This window comes from Arvicanthis niloticus, chromosome 4, assembly GCF_011762505.2.
Source record: "Arvicanthis niloticus isolate mArvNil1 chromosome 4, mArvNil1.pat.X, whole genome shotgun sequence".
In the NCBI taxonomy this organism is placed as follows: domain Eukaryota; kingdom Metazoa; phylum Chordata; class Mammalia; order Rodentia; family Muridae; genus Arvicanthis; species Arvicanthis niloticus.
Window position 1 is genome coordinate 65856528 of NC_047661.1, and position 17743 is coordinate 65874270.

Here is a 17743-nt window from a genome sequence, read left to right on the forward strand (position 1 = left end):
ATAGGCCTAAAAGGTTTTGTGAGGCACAGGGAGAAACCTGTGAGGAGGTGGTTGTGGAGAGCAGAATCTTTTAGAGGGTTGTCTGGTAGTGTCAGTGGAGCCGCTCTGTTGCTAATAGAAGATATGGAAGTACTGTTGTGAACCAAGAGTAGCACAGGCTGTTGACTTGTTTGCTGTGTAAACTCTGGGTACTCATTAGTTCCCTGACCTTCAGCATTCCTGTTTATTCTTCTAAACTCATTAAATGTATGTGATTAATTATATATGAACATATATACACACTCATGCAAACTTGTTAATATGTTGAGATAATTATAAATATACAGTTTATGGTTTTTCTAATGAAGTCTCTTAGATTATATTAGAATGAAATTGTTATCACATCCCACATCTCCTTCTCCCATCTCCAAGAGGATGTCTCCACCAACCCCTACTCCACCAGACCTTCCCACTCCCTGGGGCTCCAAGTCTCTTGAGGGTTAGGTGCATCTTCTCTGACTGAGTCCAGACCTGGTAGTCTTCTTAAGCACAGTAATTTGTTTTTTGGTCATTTTTATTTTTCATGGAACTTTATGTTTCTGTGGAAGTAGATTTCACTTTAGAACCTAGAAAGCTAACTCTTAGCATCTTTTGTTAGTATTACAGAAAGACTAGAGCATGCACTGGAGAAGGCAGCTCCTCTGTTACGAGAGATTTTTGTGGATTTTGCACCTTTCCTTTCTCGGACACTTTTAGGTAGTCATGGACAAGAACTGCTTATAGAAGGAACAAGTAAGTGGTTTTCTTTATTCTGTTCGTATGTATTTACATTATAAAGTTATATGCTCAAGTAAGAAAAGTCTGCATCTTAAATATTTTCACCATTGACTAGCACTCATGTAGGTTTGTGTCTTTTGAAGACTTTTTTTTACAAATCGGTTATATTTTAGCCTTATTTTTTTAACCAGCAATTTTGATGGTGCTTTTGTTAAGTGTTTTACTGCTGTGAACAGACACCATGACCAATGCAACTCTTATAAAGGACAACATTTAATTGAGGCTGGCTTACAGGTTCAGAGGTTCAGTCCATTATCATTACAGCAGGAAGCATGGCAGCATCCAGGAAGGCATGGTGCTGGAGATGGAGCTGAGAGTTCTGCATCTCTTTTTCAAAGGCAAACAAGAGAAGACTACTGTCTTCCAGGCAGCTAGGAAGATGGTATCAAAGCCCAACCCAACAGAGGCATACTTCCTCCAACAAGGGCATACCCCCTAATCATGCTGCTCGCTGGTCTAAGCATATTCAAGCAGATGTAGTTAGGCCAAAATAGTAGCATTTGTTTTTCTGGTGCTAGAGGTTGAACTTGGGATCTTATACATTCTACACAAGTGCTTTACTGTTGAGTTTAATTTTTAAATCAGGATTTATTTTTTAGTGCAATGAAATTAACCATGGGGATTAGGAGGACTAGTGTAACAAGGCTTTGCTTGTACTTTAGATCCATACACAAACAGCCATATCTTGCCATGTATAAATAATGTAGAATGGATTATTATTTTTTGCTAGTACAATTATATTTTATGAATAAAACTACTGTAAAACTACTCTGCTCTTATATATAATATAGGTGACAAAATCTCTTTTATGTAGGGTACCTTGATGTTGTCTTGCTAGGTAGCATGGAGAAAAAGATTGCTGAGGAGACTAGTGACTAGGCTACTTATAGAATGGATGAAGGATAGTAGTTCTTTTGGTTTGCTTTTTTTTTTTTTCATGAGACATTGCATACCTAATATTTTCAAAAGATGACTCAACTAGGTGAAGGAAGATTTAGTTCAACAGGAAACAATTTTTTAAACAACTGATTGTATTTAAGGACTTAAGACCACCGTAGTGGTATGGATTAGGAATCCCAGCATTGGGAAGTGGAAGCTACCAAATTGGGAGTTTTAGACCTGGCCATGGCTACATGAGAAACTGTATTAAAGCAACAATTAATTTAATAGGTTAACTTAAAAATATCAGTTGCCATCCTCAAACTAGAGATTTTAAAGGCCAAGCTTGAGAATTTTAATGATAATAAGAATTAATTTTGTTTGAATATGGTTGGGTTATAATTATTGTGTTTTGCTTTTTTTTTTTTTTTTTTTGGACCTTATCGATAGTGTAATGTAAGCACTGATAATTTACTAAAGCTCAAGGTTCCTGGTTAAAAAAAGAATCTCTATTTCTTCTTCATTGTCCAAGATACTGACTTATATTTGGTGATGGGTGATCTCATTTCAGAGTTCAGAACAGTGAATTCGAAATACTTCAGTTACACATCAGTAGTTTATTTAATAATAGACTACTTGGTGTAATTATAAAGGATACTTATTTATTAAATAATACAATTTGAAAATAATCGATTTAAAGATGTAGGTAAATTTCAATTGAAAGGCCATTCAAAGCCTAATTTTTGTTTTGCATATCAAAAATGTTTCAATTTGTATGTCTACTCATGAAGCTTCATCTTTATTCATAGTTATATATGTGTGTTTGTAGCATAAATGTCCTTTCAACAGATACTTAATGTGAGAAGTCCAATGCCAGGTCTATTATGTCTCCCCACTCTGCTCCTTTAGCACATTAAGTACTCTGCAAAAACACATTAATTGTTCAACTAAAAGTGTGATATTACATGCCCTTTTACTACCATTGTTCAGTGTGTATGTTTCTCTATAATCTTTGTATTTAATATATTAATATTTAATATAAAGATTATATGTATTATGCTAAAAAGACTGAAAATAATCAAATATATATATACATGTATTTTTCTACATAGGTATTGAACTACCTGTATGTGTGGTAGACCAAAGACTGTTGTATAAACTTTTCTAAATTTGGATGCCCGAAATCCTTTCTGTCTCTTTTGTTCATATATACATATGAACACACACACATATATATACACACATATATATGTATATACATATATATATACACATATACATATATATGAATGTGTGTATATATATATATTATATATATATATATATATATATATATATATATATATATCATACACACACATATTCCTAAATATAACCTGCCTAGTGCATGTTACCTTTTTAAAAATTATTTATTTATTTATTTATTTATTGGATATTTTATTTAAATTTCAGATGCCATCCCCTTTCCCCATTTCCCCTCCCTAGAAAACTCCTATCCCATACCCCCTTCTCCTTTTTGCTTTTATACAATTTTTTTAATGTTAACCAATGGCTTTATAAATTTGGTAATGCTCAATATCAATCAGAAGTGTAACCTAATACCCAACCTAGATATATCAACTATCTTTGACTGGCGGAGACACGTGAATATCTGCCTCCATGTCTGGCACCCCTCTCTCTTTCTCTCTCATCACCTAGCTCCTCCTCTCCTTACTCCTCCTCTCCTTACTCCTCCCACCTTAGCTCCTCCTACATATCACCTTTCCTGTTAAAATAAAACTTTTCTCTCAAAATACAGTTAGAGCATAACTATACCAATTTATGTCATTAAGGTACAAGATAGACCTAATACCCAGTCCATCATTTTGTTGACTAACCAGCATATGTTACTTTTATTAATATTTCCTGGATGACCATTGGCTCTGGGTAACTAATTGGAATCATTCTCCCTGGGGAAGGAAGGCTGTTTCTCCCACTCTCAGCAAGAGCAATAGATTCTGAAGTTGGGGTAAAACTGTGCTTGTATTTGTTTTACATTTTAAGAAGTGTCAGGGTTTTGGATCAGTGGAAGCCCAAGCAAGCAAAGAGTGGTGGTAGTCTGCCCTTCCTTTCCTGCTTGGCAGCCCTTGGGCTGAGGTGTTCCCATCATCTTAGAAGTGCACACATTAGTAATGACCTGCTTGCTTAGGGCAACCCAGAAGTGCTGTGCACACATTTTTATTTTTATGCCACTGTCTGCATTGCTTTTTGACATTTCTAACATGGCTAAATTGTTCGTTTTCTCTCTCTCTCTCTCTCTCTCTCTCTCTCTCTCTCTCTCTCTCTCTCTCAAGTGAAAGGTATTTGTAAAGCTTTAACATGCCAACCAGTGCCATTGTTCAGTTGAGGAATTATTCTTTAAAAAGAAGAAAAACTGAAGAGCATGACGATAAGAGATAGGGAATGAGTGGGATATGTGGAAGCTTTAGTGGAGTGAAAATGGAACTAACACCACAGGGCTTTGAATAGCACTAGAATGCATTTAATAAAGAATTAACAGTTGTGTGTCTTTGATAATTATAATGTCTTTGGGTTATTCAAACCTCATAATGGTTGGAATTAGTTTTTAAATATATTCATAATAGCAAATTCTTTGAGCTGTTCTTTGATTGTATTGGGTATTTAAAGTAAATAACTCTTTAGATGGTCATTAATGATATAAAAGTTTCTTCCTAAGGATATTTTTAGTTAATATAAAACAAAACATAGAAAGGAAAATGTAAATAATTAGTTTATAGGAAATGGGAAATACATAGCAGACAATGGCTTGCATTTCTGTTTAAGGTTTAGTGTGAGGTCGGAGGTCAAGGTACTAATAAGAGTGTTTGGGATGTCTGCTGCCATGAAACAAAATGGAAACTTGATTGATAGCTGGAGGGTTGGAGGGAGAGAGTGTGGTGGAGAAAGCAAAGGTCAGGGAGCTATTTCCCTTCTCTGCATGTATAATGATCAGGTCTCTCCCAAACAACATGTAGATGATCATGATCAATATGGCATATGTTGTATGCTTTTCTATAAGTAACATGAACTATCATTATAGAAGAAGTCAAAATTGTTTGAGTATCCTGAAAGTTAAAATAAAATAGTTTACAGAAGTGGTCATTTTGATACCAAGTTTAAAGTAACCACAGAGTACTTTGTTTAGTTACACAAACTAATGTGTACAGGTATAGTTCTTAGCACAGTATTAACATTTTTGTTTTAAATCAGTTTGGACAAAAATAGCGTAAAAATGAATCTCTGGAATTTTTAAAAACTTTGTGTTTTCTGAATAACCTTCTTTTTAAATTAGGTCTGGTCTGCATGAAGTCCAGCAGTTCAGTTGTGGAGCTGGTCATGCTGCTGTGTTCCCAGGTGGGTGCAAACAACATCACATGTCGATGTAGAAGGAAGTTCTTGTGTGTTTGTTTGACAGCTTCTTGCTTTATTAAATTTTTATGGCAAAAAGTTTTGAGTATTATATTAAAATAATTAATTTCTATCTTAAAATGATTACTTAAATATAGTATAGATGATTTTGAAACATGAACTGAGTGTGTGTGTGTGTGTGTGGGTGGGTGAGAGAGAGAGAGAGAGAGAGAGAGAGAGAGAGAGAGAGAGAGAGAGAGAGAGATAAATGAGAAAAAGCAGTTTTTAGAATTATATTAAAATGTTTGGAGCAGTTGATACTGAAATGACTGTCTTTGCTCTGTTTATTAAGGATATAGAAGTAGCTTTATTTATGTACTTTGTAGAGTGCCTCTCTGAATTCCCTTGGGAATCATGAGTTTGCTTCCCTTTTGTGCAGAGGTTATAAAATGAGTAATAAATAATTTTGAATCCTTGTCATTGCTAATTATTTTTGACATACACAGTAGACTTGGGAAAATACCAACAAAGATGTGGCAGCCATCATCATAAGATGTACAAAGCAAATTCCTCAGAGCAAAATTAATCCCAACGTTTAGAAACCTTGTGGTTAGCTTTAATGATTTTTAAAACTTAAATAAAATTTATATATCTTGTGATGTTTTGTTTTTGTTTTTCAAGTAAACAAATGAATGTTTTTATTGAGAGGGTTTTTTTTTTTTTTTCCCTTCTGTTGTCTTTTAAAAGTGGTATCTTGCTGGTAGTAAATTCCTGTGTTTAAAACTTTAAAATAGCCTTTTTTAATAGGAAGGGTATTGCTTTAGAGGTCAAGGGTTTTGACCCATTTCAACACCTTTGACCTTCATTTACAACTCTCATGGTTTCCTTGCCTAACGAATAAGGATAATACAAAATTAATGTTTCTTTGCATTGATTTATTTATTTTAGTGTCTATGTTGCCAAATATATTCAGACTGTGCTGATGGACATTTCATGAATACAAATTAAAGAATCATAGAAGGTGTGAAAAATCAATACTATGTGTTATCAATACAGTGCAATAAGAACAATTACTCCTAGAGAGTATAGCTAATGGAATTTTATAATGAACTTCGAAGGAGCAGTTACATTTCTTAAAGGGCTTATTATTCTTTGATTTTTATGTGTATTCTAAAATTTAACTATTTTGTTTAGAATACTTCTTTCCCAGAATCTCCCTTGGTAAAATTTCTCATTAAGCCACCTGACTTTAAATAATTGATTGTTTATTTCTTGTATGAAAATCACCAGATACAGTTTTATATCTGTATATCTATATACAGTTTTATATCAGAACCTTGGGGGGGGGGGGGGGGGGGGGAGAGGTATAGGAAGTGACGAGGTTTGGGGGCAGACTGGGAGGGGGATGGAGTCTGGATTGTAAAAAAGGATTAAAGAATTAAAATGCAAATAATAATAAACGAAATTACTTTTCCTTTTAGTTCTCATAGCTTCTTTGTAAGATTATGGTTCTGTTGTTTATACTGATATAGTTGTTTCATATGTAAATTTTAATAATGAAGTTTCTCCTTTTAGTTTAGGATTGAATTTGGTTTGGTACATGAAAGCTACTTTAAATATAGCACAATATGTATCCAAATGTCAGAGCTGCTCAGATAAAGAATGACACATGATAACAGCCATTTGTCATGGGTGTCACTGTGCTGCTTAATGCTTGTCTGATCAAATGGCATATGGAAATCACTTAGAAGAGTAAGTTTTAAAAATCAAAAATTCTCAAGGCTTTTGTTTGAATAACATACATTATTAGGTATTTGAAGTCCTCAGCACTTTTTATGAGTTTTCTTCAAAAAGTCCCATGGCATCTCTACGAGATGTGACATAGTGTGAAAAATGAAGCTAGAATTAGCTCCACATGTATACAGATTGTTCCAGGGTGATAATTACATTTTTCACTTTGAATTTTCCTAATTCAAAGAGGTCAACTTGGTAATCACAAAAGTGATTTATTTTGTAAAGAAGTGAACTGTCTTTTTCTACATGAAAGCTGAGGATATATGAAATTGAATTTCAAGGGGACATTTTGCAGATACTGGGTGGGGCTGTCTTGAGTTTGATTGATAATTTTTTTTAGTTTGAGATAGGGTGGGAAGTAAAAAGCTACCATCTTGCTAAATTTTTAATTAATTTTTTAAGAGGAGATGGAAAGGACTGAGTGCCAAAGATCAAAAGATCAGGTCAAAAACTCCTTTTTAATCACATAAATAATGGGATATGCTTATGAACTTAACATCTGCAAATTTGATTTAGAACTTTACAAATTAGTTGGTGTTAATTTCATGGCAGTCAGCTATACTGATTATTTTTCTTGAGTTTATTCACAACTTATTTTCTTTTAAAAATTGAAAAGCAAGGTTTTTAACCATACTTTAATACAAAATATATTTACAGTGCAAATTAAAGATCTGATCATATGTGAATTGCTGTCAATAGAGAAAATGTATCACTGTAAAACTCTTTAAGGGCTTGGCCAACACATTTCTTACTCTTTCCTTGTTACTAGTTGATTAAGCATGATTTCATAGTTTATCCTATTTAAAATATCTAGGCTGTGTTAATAGAGTTGGAAATCTTACTATTTTGATTTTGAGTAAAATTTTTTAGATTAATATATGTATTGCATCTGATATAAAGTAAGTACTAGGTAGGCTCTAAACATTCATCTTTTTTTCTTAAAATTAATTTCTTTCAGTGCTGTGGAATACATCTTGGGCCTTGCACATATTAGACAAATGCTCTGCCAAAGAGCCACATCCTTAGCCCAAGTTGCTTTCCTTAAAATATAACTACATTCAGTATTTCCAGACACACAAATAAGTTGAAAAAATTTTCAGCTATATCCCAAATTCAATTTGTAAAAAAAAAAAGGCAAACAACTTATTAATGCCTTCCTATTTGTCGTGTTTGTGTATGAACCTGTTTAAATGATTTTAAAGAAAATATTAAATAAATGTTTCAAGTAATATTACTTCACTGCTGTATAAAGTGCTTGTATCTTCCTCATTTGACATTAATATCATTTTTGAAAGAACTGACATTGCATTCTAGGCCACTTTATAAAAGTGTTGTGTTGCTCACTCTAATTCAGTCTGACATACATTCCAATAACACTACCTCCCTTCATGGGCTTAAAGCTAAATTTATGACTGTGCATTGTGAAGTGCATCATTTAAAAATGGTTTCAACCCAAAACATCTAATAAATAAATAATGTGTATGGCTACTCAGTAGTAGACTTTCTAGACTAGAAATCATTCCATCGGATACTCAACAGTCCACTATCGGAGAGGGCTGTCAGATAAATCTTGTGGTAGCGGCATTCATGTCCTGTAAATCACATATTATTGTCTGAGCCTTCTGCCAGGTCATCTATTCTTTTCCCATTTATCAGAAATGCATACAGTCTATAGAAAAACTAACAGCACCATGTAGTCTGCCTTGGCATCCTGTCTGAGTTACCAGCCAGCAGCAAAAGTCTATTGAAATGTTTAGCCTGATCTTTTTAAAAAGATAAATCAACATTATTAATATTTTTGGAAATACTTTCTTCACATGAAGGTACTGATAGGGTTGGTGATTTTTCACTTGAGTTAGCTGTGTCTTTGAATTGGCAATTAACAACTGCAGATAGTCACATAGACACATAGCGGTCAGCATCCTTTTCTTTTTAAGTTTATGTTGATTTGTGTGTGTGTGTGTGTATGAATTCTGTTACAGCAGAATTTAAACTTTGGTGTGTATTTATTTGTAGAAGGCCTAAAGATGATGCTTATCTGAATATAGAAAATTTCATTAATGTTTGTTGAATAAGTTACGAATATTATAGCCTTTTGTTTGTTTGTTTGTTTGTTTCTTGGGAGAGCAAGATGAGACAGGGTCTTCCTGTGCATCTCATTCTGGCCTGAATCTTGTTATCCTCCTGCGTCTTTCTCAAGATTGGAGATTACTAGAATACTGTATCTATAGAGTAGTGACATAACTAATTGATTTGATTTTACAAGAGCCAATTCTCTTCACACTCAAAATCCTTTAAAAAATGTATGTGCTTGCTTTGACTGTAAAGTACGGTAAAAATAACTGCATCCCATTAGCTTTTGCTCACTGTCAGTTTTTAGTATGGCTGCTCCAACATTGAATTCAGTTACCCAGTGCGAAGGCTGAAGTTAAACTGAGAGACCTAAGAGCTGTTTTAGTTCTTATGTTACAATTTTTGTTTCTTTGATTACACTAAAGTTGGTGGCAGAAAACCAGTTCTTGTCGTTTTTTTTTTCTACAGTACATATTAGTAACAACAGCTGGATAAACATTCCTAGATGAATAGATTAATATGCTTACCTACTTAGATAAGAAATCCTTATTCATATCAATTCTTATGTTTTAATGCCATTGGAAAGTTTTCTCTAACAAGCAGAATCCATCTTACTCAAGAATAATCTTATTCTAATTCTACTGTAATCTGAAAGACTAATTTGAATTCTGAATTTTTGCTGTACATTTTGAAAGAAGGACATGATATATTTTGTGTACATATTAACTGATGAGCTTCAGGTCTTAGTTAAAAGGAGGTGATGACTTTGTTTTTGCTTTTTACTTTTTGATCTGTAGCCTCACTATGTAGCCCAGACTGGTCTAGAACCAGCAGTGCTTTCTGTCTCTGTTTCTCATGTTTTGGGATTACAGGCCCATGCTTCTATGCTATCTCCTAATGACCTCTTTTGAGAAAATTTTGTGTAGAGTCTGTCTGTCTGTCTTCCCCCTACTCCCCCTTGCTTTGGACTACTTCAATTACCTTTAAGGCACTATATTGGCCTAAGCCTAGCATTCATTTCTTACATCTGACATGATAAACAGTGTAAGAAATATTGAACCTCAGGTTATTGAAAAATAAATACAAGTAAATTACATAATACAAGTACAAATACATAAATACAAGTAAATTAATATCTTGTATGTGACTGAAATTTTGAAAATAATCTAATTTAATTTAAGTAGAAGGAAATCACTATTTTTTTCTCCTTGCTGAAAGCTGTTTGCATAGCATCAGATTTAGAAAATGTACTAAATGTTGAAACATACTCTTTGACATGTTGTAAATATTCTATATCCTTTGTAACCAACCACTTTTACAAGGTAAATAGTACTTTGGGGGGCAATTGATTTCTTTAAGAGTGGTTTATATGTACCAAGGTCCAACCAGGATTAATACAGTTTTATAGTTCAGCATTTTTATTATGTTACTTTTTTTCATTTTGATGTTTTTATACCTCTTCCTTGAAATACACTTTTAGAAAATTAGTGGATATAAATTGACTGTTTCTGAGCTTTTATTATTGTCAGTACCAATGATCTTTTGATTGCTAATGGAATAAGAATCAATAGCATAGTCCCAACCATTAATATGGGAGAAAAAATATCTTCCAATGTAATCAGTCAGTTCTGGCACAAAGCAACAGTGAGCACTTTATCTGTGTAATTTGTAGTAAATGGAAGAATAGTTATTCTCATTGAAGTGTTCAGAGCTAATTTAATTTTTGTGCAGTGTAAATAGTTGACCTTATAAGATGATGCTAAAGACCTTCTCCGCATAGATAAGACATTTCTGAGAGCTACAGATGATAGTTGAACTGATCATAAAAATCTTAGAATCACTGACAATTAAAAAAAAAGACATCAGTTTATTAACTACATGCTTAACCACCCAGTGTTTTGAATTTGTTCCAAAACTTTATAAAAATACCTTTATATTTGAAGGTGGAAACCTATATATTTATACAACAGCAAGAACATAACAAAAATCTAAGTAAATCAAGTGTATTGTTTTCAAGAACAAAATGTGTATTAAAATGTTGAAATCAAATGGTAGGTTAGTGAACATACACTATACACTGCTGTTTGTTTACTTTTGATGTAGACTTTTTTTGATATTAATTAAAGTGCTTTTTACAGCCAAAGAAAAACATTATTTTATTTTACATACTGGGTTCAATTTGAAATACAGGCGTCCTGTTGCTTTAGCCGCACACTAGGATTTAGAGAACACAACTTTAAAGGTACATTTTGGAATGGGCAGTGCACCCTGTGGCTTGGCGGTCTAGTCAGAAGGATGAGACCATGCTGACTATGTAACGACACCTTTGAACATTATTCTCAAGGGTGGTAAATGTAAAACAAAGTAATATCAACTGGCACTTAATTCTGCAAGCTCCCTGCTGATTGGGGTATTCAGTGAAATGGAACTCTTCCTGACAGGAAGTCAGCCTGGGAGTATGGAGACATTTGAAAATAGAGTGTGTTTTAATTTGACTCCCTGCTGTTTTACAACTCCTCTTTAAATTTTGGATTGAGAGAGGAAAAGGGAGGAACTCAAATGGGAGTATCCAGAGTATGGCATTTCTCTTTGGGAGTATCCAGAGTATGGCATTTCTCTTTGACTTTAAGGTAATTGTGAGCACAGGTCAGTGTTTCGCAGTTACTATTGCGTGTTGCTCACCTTCCTAATTCAACTTTACATCAGTCTTCTAGTTGTGGTATTACAAAAGGTTAGCTTGAAACTGTAGTTTTAAAATCTACCTTTGATGACTTTTTAAAGGCTCAAGTATATTCAAGTATGGCATTTTTATACAAACATACTTTTAATATAATAATGGATTTTAGACAGAGTACTTAATTAATTTTGGCCTTTCTAGCTTTTTGTATCTAGAGTTACATATTGCTTCTCTTTAAAGCATTTATACTGCTTAGTGAGTTTTGAGGTAAGATTATTTAGTGTGCTGTAGTGCCTTCACAGGTAGAGTTAGAGTATTTGGTAAGCATTCCATCTATTGTATCTTGATAGTTCCTATTTTTGGTCATGCCACTATCTTATGTCATTGATGTTTAGATGTTACAACATGATGCAACAACATATGAAGATACGTGACTTTGGGTATTCTTGAAAGAAATGATTGAGGGAGGAAAATTCCAGGATGACTGACTTTGAATATTTGTAAACATTTTTCCCCCTGTTACTGGCTAACAAATAACATTGAGTGAATTGGTGTCTTTTAAATTCCAAAGATTTGGTTTCTTATTGAGAGCTATGAGTGCACTGAGATCTTGTTAGTTACTATTTGTAAAAGTATACAGAACTGCTCGTGAAAGTTGAAGTTGTTAGTACTGACTTTTATTTCTAGCACACAGAATCTTTCCCTTCATCAGTATCCTCAGTGCCTCTTTTTTTCCTCCCAGGAAGTTATCTTATGTCTTATATCTTTATCTCACAAAATAAAATAACACTATTTTTATCTCTGTGATTATTATCTATATTTATAATCACATGTGCTGTCTAACCTGTTTTCATCTTGAACCATAAAGTGTTAACTCTAAGTGTTTCTCAAAGCCCAACAATTTTTGTGTTCTTTTCTATATAGATAACAGTTATTGGTCACATTGGCTTTCTTCTGTAGACTCCACAGGTGACTCTACCACTCTGCTTCTCATCATAATGATAGCTCTTCCTAGGAAGGCTAGTGTGCCAAAATACAGGAAACATGGGTACTGTTAGTAACCTCATTGTGGAAGGTCTCCTTTGTAAAATCTAGTTCTCATTTATACCATCTTTATTTTAACATATTTCATGTTTAATTTACTGATTTTCAAAACCTTTAAAAACTTACTAAATATATCATCATCATTAAAAATTTGTGTTACATGATGCTTCTCAAAGTTAAATTTTGTCAGTTTGGAATAAGGTAGAATAGCATTGGAGAAATTTCTTTTAAGAACCAGAATCTGCTCCAAAAACTATACTAAGTACACAAGGTGATAGAGTTGTTGTTGATTACTTCGTCTTACCTCTTGAAATTTATACATGTAAATAATACTATTAAATAACACAACTTTGAGCATCATGTTGAAATTTTCAAGTTACTTTTATTACTATTTAAGTTATGTTGTAGGTGCAAGAATGGCTGACATCATATTGTCCATCCAGAGCCTGCTTTAGGACTTTCGTGCTGTATTAGGTATCAGCTAACATCTTATTAAGTGCATTGATAAATAATTAGAGATTACTGAATCTTGTGCCTTTCCACAACCAAAGTCGTGTATGATTTGCCAGTGGGTTATGGATCAACACATAAGAAATTAGTATTTTTTGTATGTTTCTTAGATTGTATATGTTAAAATCCAAGACTGGAGTTTTATGGGTGTATGTAGTATGATGTTTACTTCTGAAGACATATCATGTTACAGCATAAACATAAATCTTACTTGCTCATGATGAATTCTAACCAAATGTGGATGTGTGTGTGTTTACAATTATTCTTTATTTGAAGTTAAGCTTGAGCATTGAATTAAAATCTCATTTTATATTAATCATGACAGTTTTTTCAATGCATTACATGCATGTATGGTAGTTAGTGTGTAGAATCAGATGGCTCCAAATAGTTAAACAGCAGGAAAGTTTCTGCTTTTAGTTAAAAACTGCTGTTTTCTGTATGGGCTTATTTACCACGTGTTTAATTCTTAATGCTGTGTGCTGTGGGACTGTGCATTTGAAAGGGAGCATACAGAGCTCTGCTTCAAGGCTACGGCTGCTACTTGCTACACAATAATAAAGGCACTATTTTATTGGGTTACTTGTAATTAACTTCAGCACTGGACATCCATATAAATCATTGGTAATCTGTTTTCATTAGATTTTTTTTTTTTAAAAAAAATGAGTTAATGTACTTGTTTCTGTTGTCTTTTTACATATGGATTGAAGTTGTAATTGCTTTTTGGAATTAGTCTGTCACAAACCAGCTATATGTACTTTGAAGAAATGATTGAGACAAGCTAATGAATTTTATGTAACATTTTATAAAGATTTGTTACTCGAATAAATATTCAATAGTAACATTCTTTTGTTGTGAAACTTAATAAATAGTAATTTTATTCTTCCAAGTGAAAAAGTGTCTAGACATTTGAACAGTTAAAGCGACAGCAGTTATTAATTAGAAAATATTTATGCTTTTGTATTAAAAAGTTCAGACAATGTGAAGATATTCAACTATATCAATTCCTGTTTATCAATTCATGGAAAGTCTTTTAATTTTAAACATTTTACAGTTGAACAGTCCAGCTATCATATATGTTTTCTTTTTTATATTGACTGAGGTTTTATATTAATTTATACTCATACTTTTTATGAGTATCAGTTTATAATTAAAAATTATAGAAACAGACACCTTTATAGAATGTTATAGAAACATTTCTGTATGTATTTGTCTGGCTGAGTTCAAGATATTAGTGTATGTTAATCCAAACCAAATTTTAGAAAGAAACAATGAGCGCATATGGAACATGCTTGTAAATCTGTAGGAGAGCCTTTAGAGAGCATGAGTTAATTTAATTTACTTCTATGATATTAAAATCTTTATTTGATCATTGTGAAATGAGTGTTAAGTGTACTGAGGATGGAGGTCTTAGCCATGATGAAAAATGGACAGGTCATGAAACTAATGCTTTAAAAAGTAACTTGATTGGCAAATACTTTCTATTACATTGAGTACATTAGATGGCTTTAAAATGTTTAAAAAATAATTAGCTGTTTTATATAGTTGTAATGGATGTCTTTCATGCTCTCCCTCCAGCAGTCTTTAATGAACCCGCCTTGTAATTTTAGTTCAGGCTTTGAGATTCCCTGAAGACTTGACTTCAGACCTCAAAGGGCACGAGTTACCATATGTCTGGAGAAGCCGAGTTGCCAAGCAGACTGACCATGTACTAATAGGACACATTTATATAGCTCCTGAGTGTGGAGCCCTGGTAGTCTTAATGATGATCATCTGTTGGGAGCTTAAAGCTAGAAAGGCTTAGAACAACTATGCTGTCTATGGAAACCACACTTTCTGTATTGAACAGTGAAAAATACTAACAAAGAACTGAATTAGGAAAGTATTAGAAATTTGTTATTGATTGAAGAATGAATTTTAGGCATACTCGAAAGCAAATTAGGATATATTCATAATAATTAAATGTTTGAGTATATGTTATCCTTATCTTTTGTAGTTTTAAAATCTCCATTTGCTCTTAGTTCTACAGCTTATACATTCTATGCATACTTGCTTTTAAAATATTTGTTTTCTTGTACATAGGGATTCATTTGATGTTACTTTTTTGCTAACAAACATAAAATTGAGCTGTTTGCTTAGATTTTAATAAAATTAATTTTCTTTTATTTTTAACTTAATAGTTACTTAGATATGTTTCATTCACTCATACTACCATACTATGCTTTTATATATAAATGGGTTCACAAAAATGAGACTGGTACCAAGGGCAGTTACTCGTTTTTACTGTCACAGAAGGACATTCCATTTGATGTGAAGATGGAATAAGGCTTTTTCTTTACACTTCTGCCTTATTCTTTTCTGGCATGTGCTTATGATAGGGACAGTGTCTAGACATATGCACTGTTGAGAGAGTGCTGACAAACAGCCAATGCTCCTGAAAAGTCACTGAAAGCTTCCTTTGAGCTCTGAAGTCTACTGCATCCATAGCAAGAACAAGTTTTGGCCTTTGGTCTTATGTATAATATTTCTCAGTTTTGTGTTCACACATGTCCCTCTTTATTCAAATATCTCTTTTCTGACCACTTTCTTTGACTCATGATAGTGTTTTTGTCATCTCTTTAGGTCACTGGAACTTAGCAAATCCAGTTTATTTTTTTTTTAAAGTAATGGCAGGTAACTATATAATGTTTCAAAAATGAGTGTTGACATTTAATTAAAAATCCAAACCCTAGCACTGTGTCACTGCAGTCCAGCTCCTCAGCAGTTTGAGGCAGGAGGATTGCTTGGGCATTTTTGTATGTATGTATATATAAATGTATGTATGTATGTATGTATGTATGTATGTATGGCCAGCCTAAGTAACATAGCAACAGGGCTTTAAAAAGGAAAACACTTGAGACATATGCTGTAGCCTGTTATCCCCTCACAGGAGAGCCTGCTAAGATAGTAGGTTTATATATAGAAGGATCAGATGTTCAAGTTCAGCTATGGCTATGTAGAATGTGAGAGTCAGCCTGGGCTATATGACACCTTGCTAAACAGAAAAAAAAAAAAAAAAAAGAAAGACAGCACAGGTATATTCTCCCTTGTAAACAAATGAATGTATAGATAGATAAATATCACAATGAATAAATCCCAAACTAGGATAACAAAAACCAACCAACCAAAGCCAAAATAAACCATAACACTTAACATTTTAATATTTAATGTAAGAATACAACTTATTAATTATGAGTTTAAATGTTTGTTAATTTAGTCTTTATTCCTTTCTTTTATATAAACCATGTTTAATTGCAAATTCCACAACTTACTTTAATGGATAATATTATAGTTCCCACATAAATTGTTTTTTTTTGACCAGTTAGAATATTGAGTTCAGAAAATTAGTAGATACTTAATAATTAGTTTATAGTTTATAGTACATTTGTATTTTCATAATTTGACATTGGTATTTATGAAACCTGAATGTTTGTTCTGTTTTCAAAATATTATAAAAAATATTGATTGTTTTCTCAGGAAAACATGCATATATCAGGGAGGTTCATCTACCCACATGAAGGCCTGGAAAGCAGCCAGGAACCCACTGGTGGCCAGGGATGTTTTATTGTGTTGAATGTCTTCACCAGCCAAGGACAAGTAGGGCTTCTACAGGGGTCTCAGACACTGACAGAAACTCTGCCCTTAATTACCAGATATGCTGTGTCAGGCATAATTGGACCACCAGATCATTTCTTTCACTACATAACTGATGGTGTCTTTTAGGCACTTTCTTTTCTCTTGGCACTTTCCTACCTTAGCCTTCCTGGCTTATTCTAAAATCCTCAGTCTACATAAATTATTGAAACTCTTGTGTGCTCAACACCTGTGGTTTTGAGTGCCAATCCTGAGCTGCTGGTGAACCTGTCCCAACTAAGATGATGGCATCCTACCTACTGCAGCATTTCCATGAGCATTCGTGACATTTATTAGTTATAAGCAAAGAAACTGTATGGAGATTACAGTATGTGTTCATTTGTACCCATAGCCAGTGTAACATACTCAGCTGACGTATGCCATTATGCCAGTGAACAGTCATTTATTCAATAGAAAGCTTTCCTATTGTATAAATAACAATTTAAGGACCCCCCAAAGGAACAATAACCCTCAACCAATAGAACTCAAAGGAAAGGAGAAATGTCAGCTTGCTAAATAAAAGAGTTTAAAGACTAGTTTCAAGAAAACTCAACAAATACAAAGACGTACAGACAATTCAGTGAAGTAGGAAAGCATTTCATGCTATGAATGAGAAATTTAGCAGTGAGACAGAGTCCATAGAAGAATCAAACATTTTGGAACTCAGTAAATGAAATAAAAAGAATACACTTGAAATGGTTGCCAGCAGACTGTAGAAAGCAGAGTTCAAGGGTTATCTTTTGAAATAGCAGTCAGATTAATCATCAAAAAATGAAGAATGGCTGTTGAACCTATGAAACTGAAACTTCTCTCAATGCAGAATCTGATTAAATTATTCATTTTCTCTATTCTTACTCATCATAGTGATAGAAATCCTAGCCAGAGAACAAGAGA

General features: G+C 33.3%; 1 protein-coding gene across 5 annotated transcripts in view; it reads left to right on the forward strand.

Annotated features, from left to right (window-relative positions):
* Lrba (LPS responsive beige-like anchor protein) overlaps positions 1 to 17743 on the forward strand; it is a 542935-nt gene that overhangs the window by 144906 nt on the left and 380286 nt on the right. For all 5 annotated transcript variants that reach the window (XM_076932608.1, XM_076932607.1, XM_076932609.1 and 2 more), the window contains exons 33-34: positions 638 to 771; positions 5027 to 5088. In XM_076932608.1, the coding sequence (XP_076788723.1) occupies positions 638 to 771; positions 5027 to 5088 (196 nt within the window). The remainder of the gene's footprint in view (positions 1 to 637; positions 772 to 5026; positions 5089 to 17743) is intronic.